Source organism: Saccostrea echinata, unplaced genomic scaffold (assembly GCF_033153115.1).
Source record: "Saccostrea echinata isolate AGI-Se365-2 ecotype Australia unplaced genomic scaffold, CSIRO_AGI_Sech_v1 ptg000056l, whole genome shotgun sequence".
NCBI classification, from domain to species: domain Eukaryota; kingdom Metazoa; phylum Mollusca; class Bivalvia; order Ostreida; family Ostreidae; genus Saccostrea; species Saccostrea echinata.
Window position 1 is genome coordinate 20,290,168 of NW_026889805.1, and position 18,678 is coordinate 20,308,845.

Here is an 18,678-nt window from a genome sequence, read left to right on the forward strand (position 1 = left end):
TCATGAATATGGCCAGGGCATGTAGTGTTTGTCATGTCCATCTTTCGCCTTCTGTCTCTCTGCCTTTCTATCCTTCCATCACATTGCCTTTAGTTCAGTTTCAAAAATATATTCAAGATATTTATTATCAAACTTCAAATATGATACATATTGATGAGAGCTATTCAACTCCATCAACATTTTTTTTTTTACCTTGAGATCACAGGCACTTGGGGTATGGACACCCCCCTCCCCCCCTTTCCATTTTGTTTTCTTTTTAAATCTGGGTTTGAATCACCTTTTTCCTATTTTTGTATTCTAATATGAACTATATGTTATCAATAATGTAACTCTTTTGTTTCTATAAGCTGTTTTTAAATATATCGTTTTCGACTGATACATAAAAAGAGAGAAGGCTTGCAACTCTTTTCTCGTCGTCTGCCTCACCTCGCTTAAACTTCGCCTGATTATTTATCTAAAGCATAAGAACACATGGAATATGCATATGTCAATAAATTTGTTACACTTTCTTCTTCCTTTTCATATTTCCATTTAATTTTTATTTTCCCCCGATTTGTAAATATTTCGATTAAATCACCCTCATTTAGGGTAAAATTTGTTGATGTGCACCAGCTGGGACAGAAGTGTCCGGTATTTTCGGACGTCATCATTAAGTGTAATGTCATTCGGAACATTAAATGCGAGAGGGAAAGATCCCGAATTTTCTCTTTATATTACGTGTAACGGTAAGTTCTGTGTATAACAAGATAGCTGTAACTAGCAGATTCTTATGGATGAAGATTAACATTTTTAACATACAACCTAGACAACCAAATTTCACAATATAATCATTACAAAGCCTGGATTATTTTTAAATGCAGAACATTTGTAGAGTTAGAGTTACCGTTATTGTACTTCCGTCCCAGCTGGTGCACATCAACAAATTTTACCCTAAATGAGGGTGATTTAATCGAAATATTTACAAATCGGGGGAAAATAAAAATTAAATGGAAATATGAAAAGGAAGAAGAAAGTGTAACAAATTTATTGACGTATGCATATTCCATGTGTTCTTATGCTTTAGATAAATAATCAGGCAAAGTTTAAGCGAGGTGAGGCAGACGACGAGAAAAGAGTTGCAAGCCTTCTCTCTTTTTATGTATCAGTCGAAAACGATATATTTAAAAACAGCTTATAGAAACAAAAGAGTTACATTATTGATAACATATATAGTTCATATTAGAATACAAAAATAGGAAAAAGGTGATTCAAACCCAGATTTAAAAAGAAAAAAAAAATGGAAAAGGGGGGGGGGGTGTCCATACCCCAAGTGCCTGTGCTTGAGATTTAACCTTGACCTCACTTTTCTGAAATCAGGGTTAAGCTCAGTTTCAAAGAAACTATTTAAGATATTTTTATCAAATTAAATTTGCCCTATTCAACTTTACATATTCAGTTGCATCAATATTTCTGACTTTGACCTTTCCTTTAACCTTGACTTCTCTTTTCTCAATTTTATGTTTAGCTCGGTTTTAAAGAAACAAATCAAGAAATTTTTATCAATCCTCATGTGCTGATACATTTTGGTGAGTGCTATTGACCTGCATCAAAATGTTTGAACATTGACCTTCCCTTTTCACCTTGATCTCATTTTTCTTAAATTAGCATTTTGCTTAGTTTTAAAGAAACTATTCAAGATATTTTATGTGAGCTTATGCACTGATATGTACATTGTTGGAATTTATAAACTTTTTTTGAAACCTTTACCTTCTTAATGAGCTTTGTCTTCACTATTTATTGTGTTGAAAACTCAGTTTTTAAGAAACTACTCAAGATATTTTCATCAAACTTCACATACTTATGCAAATTTCATGTTGCACTACTAATGAAGCCTGGGTCAGCCATTCATGTCCTATGGGCATATTTCTAGTTACTTTCACAGGTAGGAACTAATGAAATAAATGTACACTTCATCTGGGTTACTTTAAGGATAAATCACAGTTTAGAAATGCTCAATTATTGTTTCCAAATTCAGCAGGGCTCTACATTAACTTTTTTTTCTACTTGTCCAATCAGACAAGTGACCAAGATATTTACTTGTCCAAACGTCAACTTCACTTGTCTGAAAAAATTTTCAGTGGAGATCTAATTTTGTAAACTTTAAAAGTACAGTACTGTATTACCAGGTCTGGCACAATCTCTTGATTTAGCTATATAGCTTGATTTAGCTATATAGCTCAATGAAGCTATTCAGAATAGCTTGATTTTGGTATTGTATCACACTTTTTTCTTAAATGTGTTTTTTTTATGGCATGTACAAAAAGTCACACCATGGTGCAGTGAATGTATTCAACCTTGAACTCTTCTGAAAACAATGCATGTAAAATTCGCTCATCAAATTGTGTTTCCTTGAGAGACTTAGTACTCAGAAGTTCTTAAAATTTTGGTCCAACAGACATCACAGCGATAGCCATTTGTGCAGTGTGCGTAAACTTTTTAGAATATGGGCCTTAACTCATGAACCCCTCGGCCAATTATTGTCAAATTTGTCACAGGGTATCCTTGGCCTAAGGGCTTCTGTTTATACTAAAACTGGGGTTGTGACCCTTAAACAAGGGGAGATAATTAGGAAAATAGAAAAAAAGTACTGGTTGCTAAAAAGTCTTCTTCTCAAGATCCACTGGGCAGATTGTCACCAAACTTACACAAAAGGATGAGGATATGTTGTAGATTAAAATTTTTTCAAGGCATCACCCTGGAGCATAGGGCGTGATCTCAAGGTCACTTCAAAGTTGACAAAAAATTACATTTTATTAAAATGTTGATATTTTGCTTACTATAAGGACTAGGATCATCAAGTCTTGTCAGTTGATGCATCTAAGGACCTCATATCATGTTGACTCAAAAGTAGGTCACGGTGACCTACTTTTAAAATTTTGCCACCATTCTTTGTCAAAATGATTTAGAGGCATATTTTGAACAATTTAAGGCCTATGATCATTAAACTTTGTCAGTTGATGCATCTTAGGTCCTCGGAGTACGTCAACTAAAAAAGTAGGTCACCTTGACCTACTTTTTGAATTTTATGGCTAATCTTTTTCAAAACAATTAAGATCATTAATTCAAATACTGAGAGGTTTAGAATCATGAAATCTTGTAAGTTGATACATCTTGGGGCCATAAAACATTTTTATTAAAAAGTAGGACACAGTGACCTACTTTTTGAACTTTGCAGGCATTCGATTTCAAAGCGTTTTAGAGGCATAATTTGGGCAATTTAAGGCCTATGATTATAAAACTTTGTAAGTTGATGCATCTTGGGTCCTCGAAAAACGTCAACTGAAAAGTAGGTCACCATGACCTACTTTTGAAATTTTATGGCTATTTTTAAATATTTAGGGTACTATTTGGCTTAGAATCATCAAAATTTGTCAGTTGATGTATCTTGGGTTCAAGGAGTAGGTCGACTGAAAAGTAGGTCACCATGAACTACTTTTTCAATTTATATGACCATAATTAAATATTTCGGGTACGAATTGGCTTAGAATCATCAAACTTTGTCAGTTGATGCAACTTGGGTCTTCGGAGTAACTCGACTGAAAAGTAGGTCACTGTGACCTACTTTTGAAATTTTTATGGCTGTATTTAATATTTTCGGGTACTATTTGGCTTAGAATCATCAAACTTTGTCAGTTGATGCATCTTGGGTCCTTGGAGTATTTCTACTGTAAAGTAGGTCACCATAACCTACTTTCAATTTATATGGCTATAATGAAATATTTCGGGTACTAATTAGCTTACAACCATCAAACTTTTTTCAGTTGAAGCATCTTCGGTCCTCGGAATAAGTTGACTGAAATTTAGGTCACTGTGACTTACTTTTGAAATTTTACGGGTATATTTAAATATATCAGGTACTTATTGGCTTAGAATCATCAAACTTTGTCAGTTGATGCATCTTGGGTCGTCAAAGTATGTCATCTGAAAAGTAGGTCACTGTGACCTACTTTTGAAATTTAATGGTTATAATTTTTAAAATATTTTAGGTATTAATTGGCTTAGAATCATCAAAGTTAGTTGATGCATCTTGGGACCTCAGAGAATGACAAGTGATAAGTAGGTCACCATGACCTACTCTCAGGTACTAATTGACTTAGAATCATCTTGGGTTCTCAGAGTGTTTCATCTAAAAGGTAGGTCATTATGACTTACCTTTGGAATTTCAAGGCTTTTTCAAAATACATGTATACAGGATACTTAGTGGCTTCAAATAGTAGTGATAGGTTGTACAGTTTATCAGAAGAGTGATTCAAGGCCCTTGGGCCCCTGGTTTCTTGAGGTTTTCTTTCTTACATATCTTAAATTGATCAGGATAAGTCTGTAAGAGTATTCAAACCTTATTGCAGGTTGTTACCTTGACTTTTTCTTTGATGTCACAATTATTTGTATTTAAGGGTGCATATTACACAGCAAGGAATGAGAACTTCTGAAATAAGCAACCACATGTATATTAATGAGGCTTAAACAGGTAAAAGGTGAAATAAAATTTAGAAAACTTATTATTATTATCAGAAGTACATTATTTATAATGGATTTTGTATATTTTAGACCAAGAAGCATTATGTGACAGTTTCGGCTGACACTCCCAGTGAGGCTGTGGCCCATTTTATGGGGACGTACTGGAAAATGCGGAGTCCCAAAATTGTATTGTCTGTCATTTCAGGAGTCAAACACTTCAGACCATGGAAAAATAACAGACTCAAGGAACAATTTCAGAAGGGAATAATCAAGGTAGTATTAATCCAAAGTCATTTTTAGCTCACCTGAATTGAAAACTTGAGTGAGCATTTCTGATCACATTTTGTCTGGCATCTGTCTGTCCCTCTAATTGTCTGTCCTTCTGTAAACTTTTCATTTTCACTTCTCCTCAAGAACCACTGGGCCAGTTTCAAACAAACTTACCAAAAGTGTAAAGGATTAGTGATTCATTTTGGTCTGTGTCCTGCGTAAATTACGCACAGATTTTGCTCAGGACACATTATTTCAATAAACATGCATCCCAATGGATGCAATAAATTTATAGAAGGACATGTATTATTTTAAATTGTTGCGGTATAATCTGATTCAAAACTTGATGGAGTGCATCATATCCACGTGCTGAGGGATATATGTATGAGCGATTTCAACAGGTAGAAGGTTGCCAACAAAAGGCAGATTTCACAATTCACTCTTAAATTGTAGTTAACAGGCAATTACAAAATATTTGAAAGTTAAATAGCATAGTTTGATTATAAATGTCTACTGTTGAACATTTCTGTAGCGTTTACTATACCTTTGTATTTAAACTGTAACCTGTATCATTAATTTTTTTTCTTAGAAGCTAAGAAGTATAAAATTTGATCATTTTTCTTTCTGACTATTTTTCTTTTTTTAAAAACTTTCTTCTCTGTACTTCTTCTGACTGATACAATGTGTGAGATTGTATTTATGATCTAAAAATAGAACCAATATGCACAGTTGGCAATATATTTTTTTATGCCACAAAAGGATGTATTCTTACTTCCAATTGATAGTAAAAGTATAAAACACAGCTACAATAAAACATTTGCACTTTCGTGTAATACCCTTTTATATTTCACCAGAATTTCATCTGTAATATCTAATATACGGCACCCTTGGATTTGGACACATTGATTTTGGCATGGGACTCGTTGTCATTAAGAGGGATCCTTTGGACCCATGATAACCATTTTCAAAATGAATAACTGAAAGATATTCAGTTTTGTTCCAATGAAGGGCAATATCCTCTTTCAAGGGGAGATAATTGAGAATTTGTGAAATTTGATGTTGAACATTGAAATTTAATGGTATGATTGGTATCTTTTAAAAATCTTCTCAAATTACCACTGGGCCAGAATGAAACTTATTTGAAAGCTTCATTACATGGTGTACATTCAGGTTTGTCAAATTCTGACCTCCAGTAGTAGGGTGGGACTGCAAGACAAGATCAAAGTGTTGCATAGGAAAAAATCTTTTTCTCAAGTACAAAGCCATGATTGGTCATATTTACATGTATATATAGAAACATCATCAGGTAATGTAGATTCAAGTTTCTTCAAATCATGGCCACTGGGGGTAGGGTAGTGCCACACTAAGCGATTGAAGTTTTTAAATAGGAATATATAGAAAAAAAATTTCTCAGTAGCAAAGCCATTGATATGCAAGCATCCTTAGGCAGTTTAGATTCATATTTGTAATTTCCTTGGAGATAAATATTACAAGCCTATCTTGACATACCTGCAGGAGTGATGAGTCTAGGGATGCTTACTATCATTCATTCTTTGGATTTTGACCTATCTTTTCTGAGTGAATGACTGAAACAAAACTTTTGTGCCAGGTTAATTTCCAAGTATTTAAGTTCTACTTGGGCTAAATTTGCATAGACGATTATCTACAGTCTAGGGATGCATACTTAAGTCTTGCCTCAGATGCAAATTATTTAAATTTTTAAATGAAGGACTACTGTTGTGTACTTTAAAAAGCGCACTTCATATTTTAGCGGCTTTGGTGCGGACACCTATGCGTTGATTCATAAATATCATTAATAATTCATAAATACATGTAAATAGAACACGTGGCGTGGACGTTTGTAACGCTAATTCATGATTATGCCAACCATGGATTGTGCTAAATTGTGAATACGTCAATTTATGTACACTTACAGTATCGTGACAAAAAGGAACTATTGTGTCCTATTGGAAATTCATTTGGTACTTGACTAGGCATTATAGTTGAACTTTGGTATCTCAAACACTGATATCTCAAATACCACAGATATGTCTAAGTGATTTGAAAGTCCTAACCCCTTATTCTTTAAGAATCTTACCTTGGATGTCTTGAATCTTCGGATATCTAGAAGTTTTTTCTTGGTCCCATTGAGTTCAAGAAAATGAGGCTTGACTGTATATATAAATAAAAGTTTTTAGCTCACCTGAGCTGAAAGCTCAAGTGAGCTTTTCTGATCACCCGTTGTCCATTGTCCGTCCGTCTGTCCGTCCGTCTGTAAACTTTTCACATTTTCAACTTCTTCTCAAGAACCACTTGGCCAATTTTAACCAAACTTGGTACAAAGTATCCTTGGTTGAAGGGGGGTGTAAATTGTTAAAATAAAGGGCCAAGTCCCCTTACAAGGGGAGATAATCAAGAAAAGACAAAAATATAATGGGGTCATTAAAAAATCTTCTTCTCAAGAACCACTGGGCCAGAAAAGCTGAAACTTATGGAAGCATCCTGGGATAGTGTAGATTCTAAATTGTTAAAATCAAGTCCCCCGGGGGTAGGGTGGGGCCACAATAGGGAATCGAAGTTTTACATTGAAATACATAAGAAAAATCTTTAAAAATCTTCTTCTCAAGAACCACTGGGCCAGAAAAGCTGAAACTTATATGGAAGCATCCTGAGGAAGTGTAAATTCTAAATTGTTCAAATCATGACCCCCGGGGGTAGGGTGGGGCCACAATAGGGAATCCAAGTTTTACATTGAAATATATAGGAAAAATCTTAAAAAATCTTCTTCTCAAGAACCACTGGGCCAGAAAAGCTGAAACTTATATGGAAGCATCCTGGGGTAGTGTAGATTCTAAATTGTTCAGATCATGACCCCCGGGGGTAGGGCGGGGCCACAATAGGGAATCGACGTTTTACATTGAAATATATAAGAAAAATCTTTAAAAATCTTCTTCTCAAGAACCACTGGGCCATAAAAGCTGAAATTTATATGGAAGCATCCTGGGGTAGTGTAGATTCTAAATTGTTCAAATCATGACCACTGGGGTAGGGCGGGGCCATAATAGGGAATCCAAGTTTTACATTGAAATATATAAGAAAAATCTTTAAAAATCTTCTTCTCAAGAACCACTGGGCCAGAAAAGCTGAAACTTATATGGAAGCATCCTGGGATAGTGTGGATCCTTAATTGTTCAAATCATGACCCCCGGGGGTAGGGCGGGGCCACAATAGGGAATCGACGTTTAACATTGAAATATATAAGAAAAATCTTTAAAAATCTTCTTCTCAAGAACCACTGGGCCAGAAAAGCTGAAACTTATATGGAAGCATCCTGGGGTAGTGTAGATTCTAAATTGTTCAAATCATGACCACTGGGGTAGGGCGGGGCCATAATAGGGAATCCAAGTTTTACATTGAAATATATAAGAAAAATCTTTAAAAATCTTCTTCTCAAGAACCACTGGGCCAGAAAAGCTGAAACTTATATGGAAGCATCCTGGGGTAGTGTGGATCCTTAATTGTTCAAATCATGACCCCCGGGGGTAGGGCGGGGCCACAATAGGGAATCCAAGTTTTACATTGAAATATATAAGAAAAATCTTTAAAAATCTTCTTCTCAAGAACCACTGGGCCAGAAAAGCTGAAACTTATATGGAAGCATCCTGGGGTAGTGTAGATTCTAAATTGTTCAAATCATGACCACTGGGGTAGGGCGGGGCCATAATAGGGAATCCAAGTTTTACATTGAAATATATAAGAAAAATCTTTAAAAATCTTCTTCTCAAGAACCACTGGGCCAGAAAAGCTGAAACTTATATGGAAGCATCCTGGGGTAGTGTGGATTCTAAATTGTTAAAATCATGACCCCCGGGGGTAGGGCGGGGCCACAATAGGGAATCGACGTTTTACATTGAAATATATAAGAAAAATCTTTAAAAATCTTCTTCTCAAGAACCACTGGGCCAGAAAAGCTGAAACTTATATGGAAGCATCCTGGGGTAGTGTAGAATCTAAATTGTTCAAATCATGACCCCCAGGGGTAAGGCGGGGCCACAATAGGTATATTAAAAGGGGAAAATCTGGTAAAGAACAGCATGGCCAAAGTTACTCAGGTGAGCGATGTGGCCCATGGGCCTCTTGTTTGGTTAGCAAAAGGTAGGTTTTCATAACATTTAGTATATAATTAATTGGTTTGTTTTTAGGCAGCTAACACTACAGAGATGTGGATCATAACAGATGGGGTAGACACTGCTGTATCTAAGATGATAGGGGAGGCAATCAAGGAGGAAAGGGCTCGCAGAGAATGTAAACAATTACAGCTTAGTCAACTGGCACACTTCAAGGTTCAGCAGTTCCAGAAATTAACGGTCATAGGCATTGTTCCTAAGAATGTCATCACCTACTCACAGGAATTCCAGGGAAATGTGAGTAGTGAACACGCTCAGAAACACTTATAGTAAAAAAGTATTGCAGAAAAATTAAAATGTTTTATACAGTTTTGGTCATATGCAAATGCTGAGATTTGTTATAAATTATTCAAGATATGTATGATTTCTAGATTTTTACAGATAATGCATTTATGATCAATCTCTTGGTAAGGCTTTTCATAAAATTTTTATTTTTGTGACATTTAGAATAAAGAAATGGGCATTAATATAAAGAATGTGGGAATTATGCCAAATAGTGACCTTTATGAACTAAATCCTGACCACACCCACTTTATCATTGTGGATGAGGAGGACACTGAGCGAATGTTCTTTACAAACATTCGATGTCAGCTGGAACAGCAATTCCAGTATAGTGTGGGCAGAAGGAGACGACTAAGGAGACTGTTCAGCTGGGGTAATCCTGATCAAACATTTCATATAAACTCCATAAGGAGGTTTAATACACATTTAAAATATAAACATAATAAGGCCCCAAAATATTAATTAATAGTTTCTCAGGCCAAAAATTTCAAAATTCAATGCAGCAGACAGGTTTTTTTTTTTTTTTTTTTAGGTGTTATCTCTTTTTTTTCATGTCAGTCATTCAACAAAATGATGATTTCAGCTGAAAAATGAGTTATTTCCCTTTGCAATATGTCAATAAAATTGAGCTATGCAGCAGTTTTTGACCTGACCAGTCTTATAAAGTTTGAGCCCAATTTCTTTAAGGTCAGTGTTAGGTCAAGGTCATTGATAAAAGCTTACTGTCAAAATGTCAGGCTCACTGCTCATTGCATGACTTTTTCGGTTTTCAACTAAACATTAAAATTAATGATTTAAAAAAAAAAATTATTATTCTTTCATTGTAATTTACAGGGTCGGATGATCAGCATGAGTTACCAGAGCCAGCCATAAAGAAGATGGTACCTGTGGTAGGTTTGTTAGTACAGGGGTCACCAAGGGGAGTAGAACATGTGTTGACCTACTTAAATGATAAAATGCCTGTTGTCATACTAAAGGGAAGTGGAGGAGTGGCTGATTTGTTGGCCTATGCTTTTGAGGAGCTTGTAGAAAGGTAAGGCAAACTAATTAGTCTCTTAAACTGAGATGAAAATTTGAGTTAATTTTCCTCTTGTGATCCCTCCTAGTAGTTTCAGTGTTTAAACTTCTGTCATCATACTTGCCAACAACCACCAACATGAAAAAAGGGGGTCATGGCCCTCTTTGGAAAATGAAAAATCTGGTCATAATGCGTTATGGCATTCAGGACGTATTTTCCATGATTATATTATATTTCATGTATACTATAAGCACCTGTATATTTAGAATTATTTTACTGAAAAGAAGCAATTGAAAATTTGAATATTTCATGAATAAAATTTATTGATTAAATTAACATAATAAAAGGGCATGGAAGGGTTTCATTGTGCAGTATTGACCTGAAGTAAATATGTATTTTATTTCTTTTTAAATACTGAAAGCCCTTTCAGAATCTGCATTGCTGTTTTGGAGAACAAAGGAAGTTTGAGAAAGAATTCAAATCAGAGACATAGAAACATCCCTGTTAAAATCTTGGTTTGGAAGGAAATTTTTATCTCCAGACCTAATAAACAAGTGAATTTAGATGTGAAGTACAGTTGGCCTCATACTATTGTCAATTACTTTATTTTTTCCAGTGAAATTTGTTTTCCAAGATTCTCTAACATGTACATCATACATAAATATCGTTTTTCTTTTTGTTGGTGTTGTTCCTGCTGACCCTTCTATCGGCAGCCATTTTAAAATGACTACAAGTTTTGATTTGTAAAAACATTTCCAAGATAATTTTTAACACCTGCACTGATAATTTATCCATACACAGCCTACTGTACATAGCCATCAGCATTGTTTACGTATATCCAAGCTTGATTTGATAAGTGTAAATGATATTTGCAAACTAATTTACAAACCAAATCAGGAGATTTTCCGGTTGATCTGCAGTAAGATTTTGCATGATAATTATTTTGCAGGACTGATCCTGACTTTGAAGAGCATTTCCTTAAGCCAGAATTAACAAGAATGATCTGTAAAATTTATCCTGAAGATTTTAAAGACAATGATATGGCTCGGACGGAGTTCAGGAACAAAATCTTGCAATGTTGTCATCTAGCCATAGAGGTATAGTTTTACATTTACATTTTTTCATTCAAATTAATATACATGCAGTATTTCTATAAGGTAATAACATATTTTTATGCCCCGCCTTGAATATGGCAGGACATACAGTGTTTTTCATGTCTGTCTTCTGTCTTTCCATCTTTCTGTCCTTCCCTCTATCCGTCTGTCACACTAAGCTCGGTTTCAAAGAAATTGCTCAAGATATGTTAGCCAAAATTCATTCACTGATAAATATTCATGAGAGCTATACAACTGCGACATGAATTTCTGACCTTGACCTATCCTGTAACCTTGAGTATTCCTTATTTTGTGATTAACTTAGATCCAAAGTAGCTATTCAAGATTATTTTGTCAAAACTCATAAACTAGCTTTTGAACTGTGTTATTATTTTCTGACTTTGATATTCCTTACGACCTTGACCACACTCAAAAGGAAAAAAAATCTTCCATAAAGGAAGGCTTTGTAAATTATATGGATATTTAGCAGCCCCCTAGTTTAGTTAAGCCCTTAGGGGAAAGGGTGTGCAGACACAACAGCAAAATTTTTTAACATGGAATATACATGTATATATCATATATATATCATAATATATATGTGGAAGGAAAGCATCTCATGCTGAAGAATGGCAGGGCCAAGGTGACATGGGTGATCATTGTATATAGTCCAAGGGTCACCCTTTGATAAGATAGATAACTCTGGGACAAATGACATTCCTTTATTTTTTGTTTTTGTTTGTTTGTTGTTTAACGTCCCTCTCGAGAATTTTTCACTCATATGGAGACACCAACACTTGCCGGTGGAGAGCTGCAAATTTTGTCCTATGCTCGGCACTTACGGCCGTTGAGCAGTGAGGGGTCTTTTTCGTGCCAACACCTACTGCGACACGGGACCTCGGTTTATACGGTCTTATCCGAAGGACCGGTCTCCATGTCCCACAGTGGGATTCGAACCCGCGACGTTAGGATCAACTCCTTACCTCGCGACTCTAGAGCAGACGCTCTAACCACTGCGCCACGCAGGCAACGACATTCCTTTATAAAATTAAGTTAAATGTTCATTTCTGTCAAATTTTGCCCCAAAGTATGCTTAAATTGTGTCCAGTTTAGTTATAAATTAGATTTATTTTAGAAAATTACTAGTGCTAAAGCAAAATTTAATATTTGAGTGAACAGAAATTGAGTGATCAAACAGTTGATGAACCTTAAGTCTTCATATATGTAAACCTCAGTATCTCAATATTGGGTATGTCAACAACATACATCAATGTTTTGCCATTAATTCAGTGCATCAAATATCTAGGTATTATCTGATAGTCCCATTGATGTTGAGGTACTGAAGTTTACCTACATATATTACCTTAGTTAGCAGATGTTTTAACTTGATTGAAATCATACAATTTTTACCAGTCATTATTTTTACTTTTTTTTTGTAAATGAAGTTTTTATATATTTTCAGGATGAACAGATTTTTTTTACCATAGTGAACACACAAGGATGGGATGCAAATTTAAAAGATCTGGATAAATACCTCCTCAAAGCCTTGTTTAATTGTATGTGTATTTGTCAGTATAAAAAATGTTTTACTGAAATAGTGTTCTTGAAGCAATGAATGCTTGTGTTTTTCTTCTTTTTTATTTGGAAGTTTGCTTTGATGCTATCTTTTAATGATTAGGTGAAAGGCAGACCAGAGTGAAATGGAGAGAAAAAATATTCAAGGATTTACAGCTGATCCTGGATTGGAATCGCCCAGACATGGCTTTATCAATGATCTTTCATAGAGATGACTGGGGAAAGGTCAAGGTACCTTGTATAATTTAATTTCTACAAGTCACTCTTCACTTAATGTTGTTCAAATGATAGATTGATAGTTCAGAGTAGTGGCACTTGGTATACTTTTAAAGGTCACCTGAGCTGAAATCTTTTCTGATCAAAGTTTGTCGTTCATATTTATTGTAGTTAAAAGATGTTTATGTTAAAATGAACCTTTTGAGTTTTGGCCATGAATCCATTCCTATTGATTGAGAAGTCGAGATGAGCTTATGCCATACCATCAGCGTTGGCATCGGTGACCTGGTTAAAGTTTTAGGAGCAAGTCCATTCCCAAGTAACTATAAGCCCTGTCTGGATCAAACTTGCATGGATGATGCATCTAGGGATGAACACTACCACACTTGCTTTGGATGCTGGATCTGACCTACATTTTTCAGTTAAGTGATTAGGTTAAAGTTTTTGGAGCAGGTCCATTCCCAAGTAAATATAAGCCCTACCTGGACCAAACTTACAAGGATTATGCTCCTAGGGATGGACACTACCACACTTGCTTCGGATGCTGGATCTGACCTAGATTTTCCAGATGAGTGACCAGGATAAAGTTTTTGGAGTAGGTCCATTCCCAAGTAACTATAAGCAGGGGTGTGCAATTAAAAAAATCAAGTACTAGCCCACGGGCTAGTGGCAGCAATAAAGTTACTAGCCCCAAGTAAAAAGTTACTAGCCCAAATGTAGGTGGGAAAAGTAACAACTACGAAAACTGAATAAATTATTGTTGAATAAGTCAGGGGTTTAAGGTAATTCTTTTTAAAATTAAAGTTTTATTCTCACTAGTAAAATTGAATCATGCATAAATTAATAATTATGATAGAAAATAAAAAGGAATTTAAATAATTTCCCCCCCCCCCCCCTTTTCTCTATGCATAGCACTAGCTCATCTAAAACGAAGTGAAATCTTTTTTTTTATCTTAAATTATTAAATACACTGGAAATATATTTTATGTACACGTAAATCACATAATACTTATCTTTCAGTTGATTGAGTGATCGTAAATAATAGATATCTGCCTTTATTTACCATAAACACATGAATAGAGGAAATTCGGATTAGGAAAAAAACGATCGTTTTTGGAAGTAAATAAGTCAGGAAGTGCTGCAAAATGGATAAGATTATGGAGATTTACGAACAATAGGAGCATTCTGCCTGGATTTTTTCATTGGTTGGGAATTTAATAGTAAAAAATAAGTGAAAATACCGGTAGTGATTTTCATTTATAACATTGGTATTTTTAATTTTTACTAGCCCAAGGGGCTACCTGCATGCAGAGAACAACTAGCCCGACCCCAAAAAATGGTAGCCCCGGGCGTCGGGCGATGCTAATTGCACACCCCTGTATAAGCCCTACCTTCACCAAACTTAAAGAATTATGCTTCTAGGGATGGACACTACCACACTTGCTTTGGATGCTGGATCTGACCTACATTTTCCAGATGATTGACGAGGTAAAAGTTTTTGGAGCAAGTCCATTCCCAAGTAACTATAAGCCCTACCTGATCCAAACTTGCATGAATGATGCATATAGGGATGGACACTATCACACCTGCTTCGGTTGCTGGATCTTACCTAGATTTTCCAGATGAAGTTTTTTGGAGCAAGTCCATTCCCAAGTAACTATAAGCCCTACCTGGACCAGACTTGCATGGATGATGCATCCAGGGATGGACACTATGACACTCACTTCGGATGCTGGATCTGAACTAGATTTTCCCTATGAGGGACCAGGTTAAAGTTTTTGGAGCAGGTCCATTCCCAAGTAACTATAAGCCCTACCTGGACTAAACTTGCATGGGTGATCCTGATCCAAACTTGCATGAATGATGTATCTAGGGATGGACACTATCACAACTGCTTTAGTTGCTGGATCTGAACTGGATTTTCCAGATGAAGTTTTTGGAGCAGGTCCATTCCCAAGTAACTATAAGCCCTACCTGGACCAGACTTGCATGGATGATGCATCCAGGGATGGACACTATGACACTTGCTTCGGATGCTGGATCTGAACTAGATTTTCCCTGTGAGGGACCAGGTTAAAGTTTTTGGAGCAGGTCCATTCCCAAGTAAATATAAGCCTTACCTTGACCAAACTTGCTTCAGTGATGCATCTAGGGATGGACACTTCCACACTTCTTCGGATGCTGGATCTGACCTTCATTTTCCAGATTATTGACCATTTTGAGAAGGTCTATTCCCAAGTAACTTTAAGCCCTACCTTGACCAAACTTGCTTGGATGATGCATCCAGGGATGGACACTACCACACGTGCTTCAGATGCTGGATCTGACCTACATTTTCAAGATGAGTGACCATTTTGAGCAGGTCCATTCCCAAGTAACTATAAGCACTACCTTGACCAAACTTGCTTGGATGATGCATCCAGGGATGGACACTACCACACTTGCTTTGGATGCTGGATCTGATCTAGATTTTCCACATGAGTGACCAGGTTAAGATTTTGGAGCAGGTCCATTCCCAAGTAACTACAGTAAAACTTGTCTAATCCGGCGACCAGTGGTTCCAAAATTTTTGGCCGGATTAGACAACATCCGGATTGGAGAAAATTGAACCATTATAGCAAGTTAAAAATTACATAAACATAGAGTGGTAAATAAATACTTCATCAAATGTGTCATATTTTACGTATCACTTGAAAAAAAAATCGTCCATTTCCGTTTGTTTTAAACTCTGTTTGTTCTTCAGAATTTTCATTTCTGTTTAAGTTTTTTATTCAGTAACGAAATATAATATCTCTTGGTCATTTATTAAATTTGAAAATCGTTAAATGTTTTAAACACACTCCAAAACCTCATCGTCGTTGTAAATATTATTTTGTTAGGGACAGATTCCTAATTAATTTCTTTCTTTTAAAATTAATATGATTGAATATTAAGACACTTCAAATGTTATAATAAATATTGAACCAAAATCTTCTGTCGTTATGGTCGTTGTAAACTAGCGACACAAAGGGAAGTAATTCGAATTGCACGTCGTGCACACAAAACGAAAGTAGAAAGGAGGTCATGAACAAGTCTCCAAGTTTTTCTACAGACATGCTACACCCAACCATCACTATTACTCGTTCTTTTGCGAGTTAATTTCCTCGCCTTACTTGAGCCATTAAAGATTTTTTTTATCACGTTTGTTAAAATCTAAACTGTCGATACAGGATAGATCATTAACGGGACAATAATTACCCCACGCGAGACTTCTCTAATGACCAGCGGGCACAGGTAAAAATAAGTGGCCGGATTAGAGGATATAATTTGTACCAATTATGAGCAGTTAGTTCTTTAAATAGCGGCCGGTTTACAGAATAGGCAAGATCCGGATTGAACAACATTTATTAAACATAAATTATAAAGGAAATTCAGGGGAGTAAAATATTACGCCGGACTGAACAACATGCCGGAATGCACAACATCCGGATTCAACAAGTTTTACTGTATAAGCCCTACCTGGACCAAACTTTCATTGATGATGCATCAACCTGATTTGGATGCTGGATCCAACCTAGATTTTCCAAATGTCATTGAGTGAATTTTAGCCATATTTTAACATGGATGATGTATCTAGGGATGGACACTTCCAGACTTCCTCTGAATTCTGATTCTTGACCTACACTTTCCAGATGAGTGACCATGGTAATGGTTTTGGAGTAGCTATATAATATTATGGCCTGTTATGATTAAAGTTTACATAGATAGTGCATCTAAGGATGAAAACTTCCAGACTTGCTTTGGATGTTGGAACTGACAAAATTTTCTTGATCAGTAAACAGGTTAAAAGTTTTTTTGAGCAGGTCTATTTCCAAGTAACTATAAGTCTAACTTAAACCAAACTTGCATGGATATTGATCTGGGATGTACACTAACTAAAAAAAAAATTGATGTGAAATTTGCCTTACTTATAGATAACATTCGTCGAGGTGAGCTTCGTAATCTTTGATTACCTATGTTTTTGGAGTAGCTATATAATATTATGGCCTGATATGATTAAACTTGCATAGATGGTGCATCTAAGGATGAAAACTTCCAGACTTGCTTTGGATGTTGGAACTGACCAAAATTTTGTTGATCAGTAAACAGGATAAAAATTTTTTGAGCAGGTCTATTTCCAAGTAACTATAAGTCCTACTTAAACCAAACTTGCATGGATATTGATCTGGGGATTTACACTAACTAGAAAAAAATATAATGTGAAATTTGCCTTACTTATAGATAACATTCATGGAGGTGAGCTTCATAGTCTTTGATTACCTATGTTTTGTTGTAATAGATACATGTATCTGAGATTGGTATAATAATTTTCACATACTTCGCTAGATAAATTACTAAAGCGGTCAGATACACACATGCTTCTTTATACATGTAATTGTTAGTCATTATTTTCAGAAATAATTTCAGTTCAAGCTATTTCACAGATATTTTTGTATTCAGAAGTAGAGTATTAAGAGAAGAAATAAACCAGTAGGATTTCCATTTCCTAAATAATGCTTGGTTTATTTTGTTTTACAGGTTGATAAAAAATTATTTGAGCAAGCTCTTCTGAAGTTGGACAGAGAAGAATTTGTTGAGATTTTCCTGGACCAGGGCTTTCTCATTCACAAATACCTTAACCACAAGAAATACAAACTTCTGTTTGAGAAGGCCGAAGACAGGGAATTTTTTGTCAGTGTTTGTCTGGAGAAGGTCCTGGGGCAGATTGTGGTAAATAATTGACTGCTTAAAAGTTTAAACTCTTTAAAAATAATATATCAGTTAATATTTATGTTATCTCTTTTTAGTTCAAGTGAGCTTTTCTGATCACCTGTTCTCTGTCTGTGCATCAGTCCACCTCTTTAACTTTCCTAATTTTCATTCAAGTTTGTTTAAATCTTGGCTCCCTGCATTGTCGCAAACCACAGGCCAAAATGTACGATCCTCTCCCATTCTGGCCATGGTTGAATGAGAAGAGAATATTTCTTAGCTCATTAAAATATTGACCTATGCGAGTAAAGCATAGTCGGATAATGAACTTTAACGCGACCTTTCAATACCCAATCGCAGTATACGAAACATTTCTTGTATACTGTTGATGTCATTTGTTGATGTCAAATGTGATGGAAACAAATATTGTCATTGGCTGAACATGACGTCACAATATAGAGGCGTAAATATTCAAGATTACGACTCTTTTTGTGATCAAGCAGCCACGGGTAGGAGGGAGCTATATGCGGACTCCGGACCATGGCTTGAGACGATGTGCTCCCTGGGAATACAGTAGTGCCACAGCAAGATTTATGTTAGAGTACATGTATATTTGGAACAAAAATTGAAAAATTTCTCAAAATCAGCAAGGCTATGTTAGTCATATTGATGTTGAAGCATAATGTAGATTCAAGTTAGGTCATTACTCCTTGAGAACTGGGTGGGACCTTGATATAAGGTCAAAGATTTTCATAGGAATAAGGTGAGAAAAATATCCTAGAAAAAAAATATCCTGGAAGAACAGCAGCGCCAA

The 18,678-nt window shown here is 35.6% G+C and overlaps 1 protein-coding gene across 1 annotated transcript in view; it reads left to right on the top strand.

Moving 5' to 3' along the window:
* The window catches only part of LOC133173070 (transient receptor potential cation channel subfamily M member 1-like), an 88,678-nt gene that overhangs the window by 11,340 nt on the left and 58,660 nt on the right, over window positions 1–18,678 (top strand). Inside the window, exons 4-11 of the mRNA XM_061307987.1 lie at window positions 4,588–4,770; window positions 8,970–9,191; window positions 9,402–9,609; window positions 10,071–10,269; window positions 11,204–11,351; window positions 12,808–12,901; window positions 13,024–13,151; window positions 17,694–17,885. Coding sequence (XP_061163971.1) covers window positions 4,588–4,770; window positions 8,970–9,191; window positions 9,402–9,609; window positions 10,071–10,269; window positions 11,204–11,351; window positions 12,808–12,901; window positions 13,024–13,151; window positions 17,694–17,885 — 1,374 coding nt within the window. The remainder of the gene's footprint in view (window positions 1–4,587; window positions 4,771–8,969; window positions 9,192–9,401; window positions 9,610–10,070; window positions 10,270–11,203; window positions 11,352–12,807; window positions 12,902–13,023; window positions 13,152–17,693; window positions 17,886–18,678) is intronic.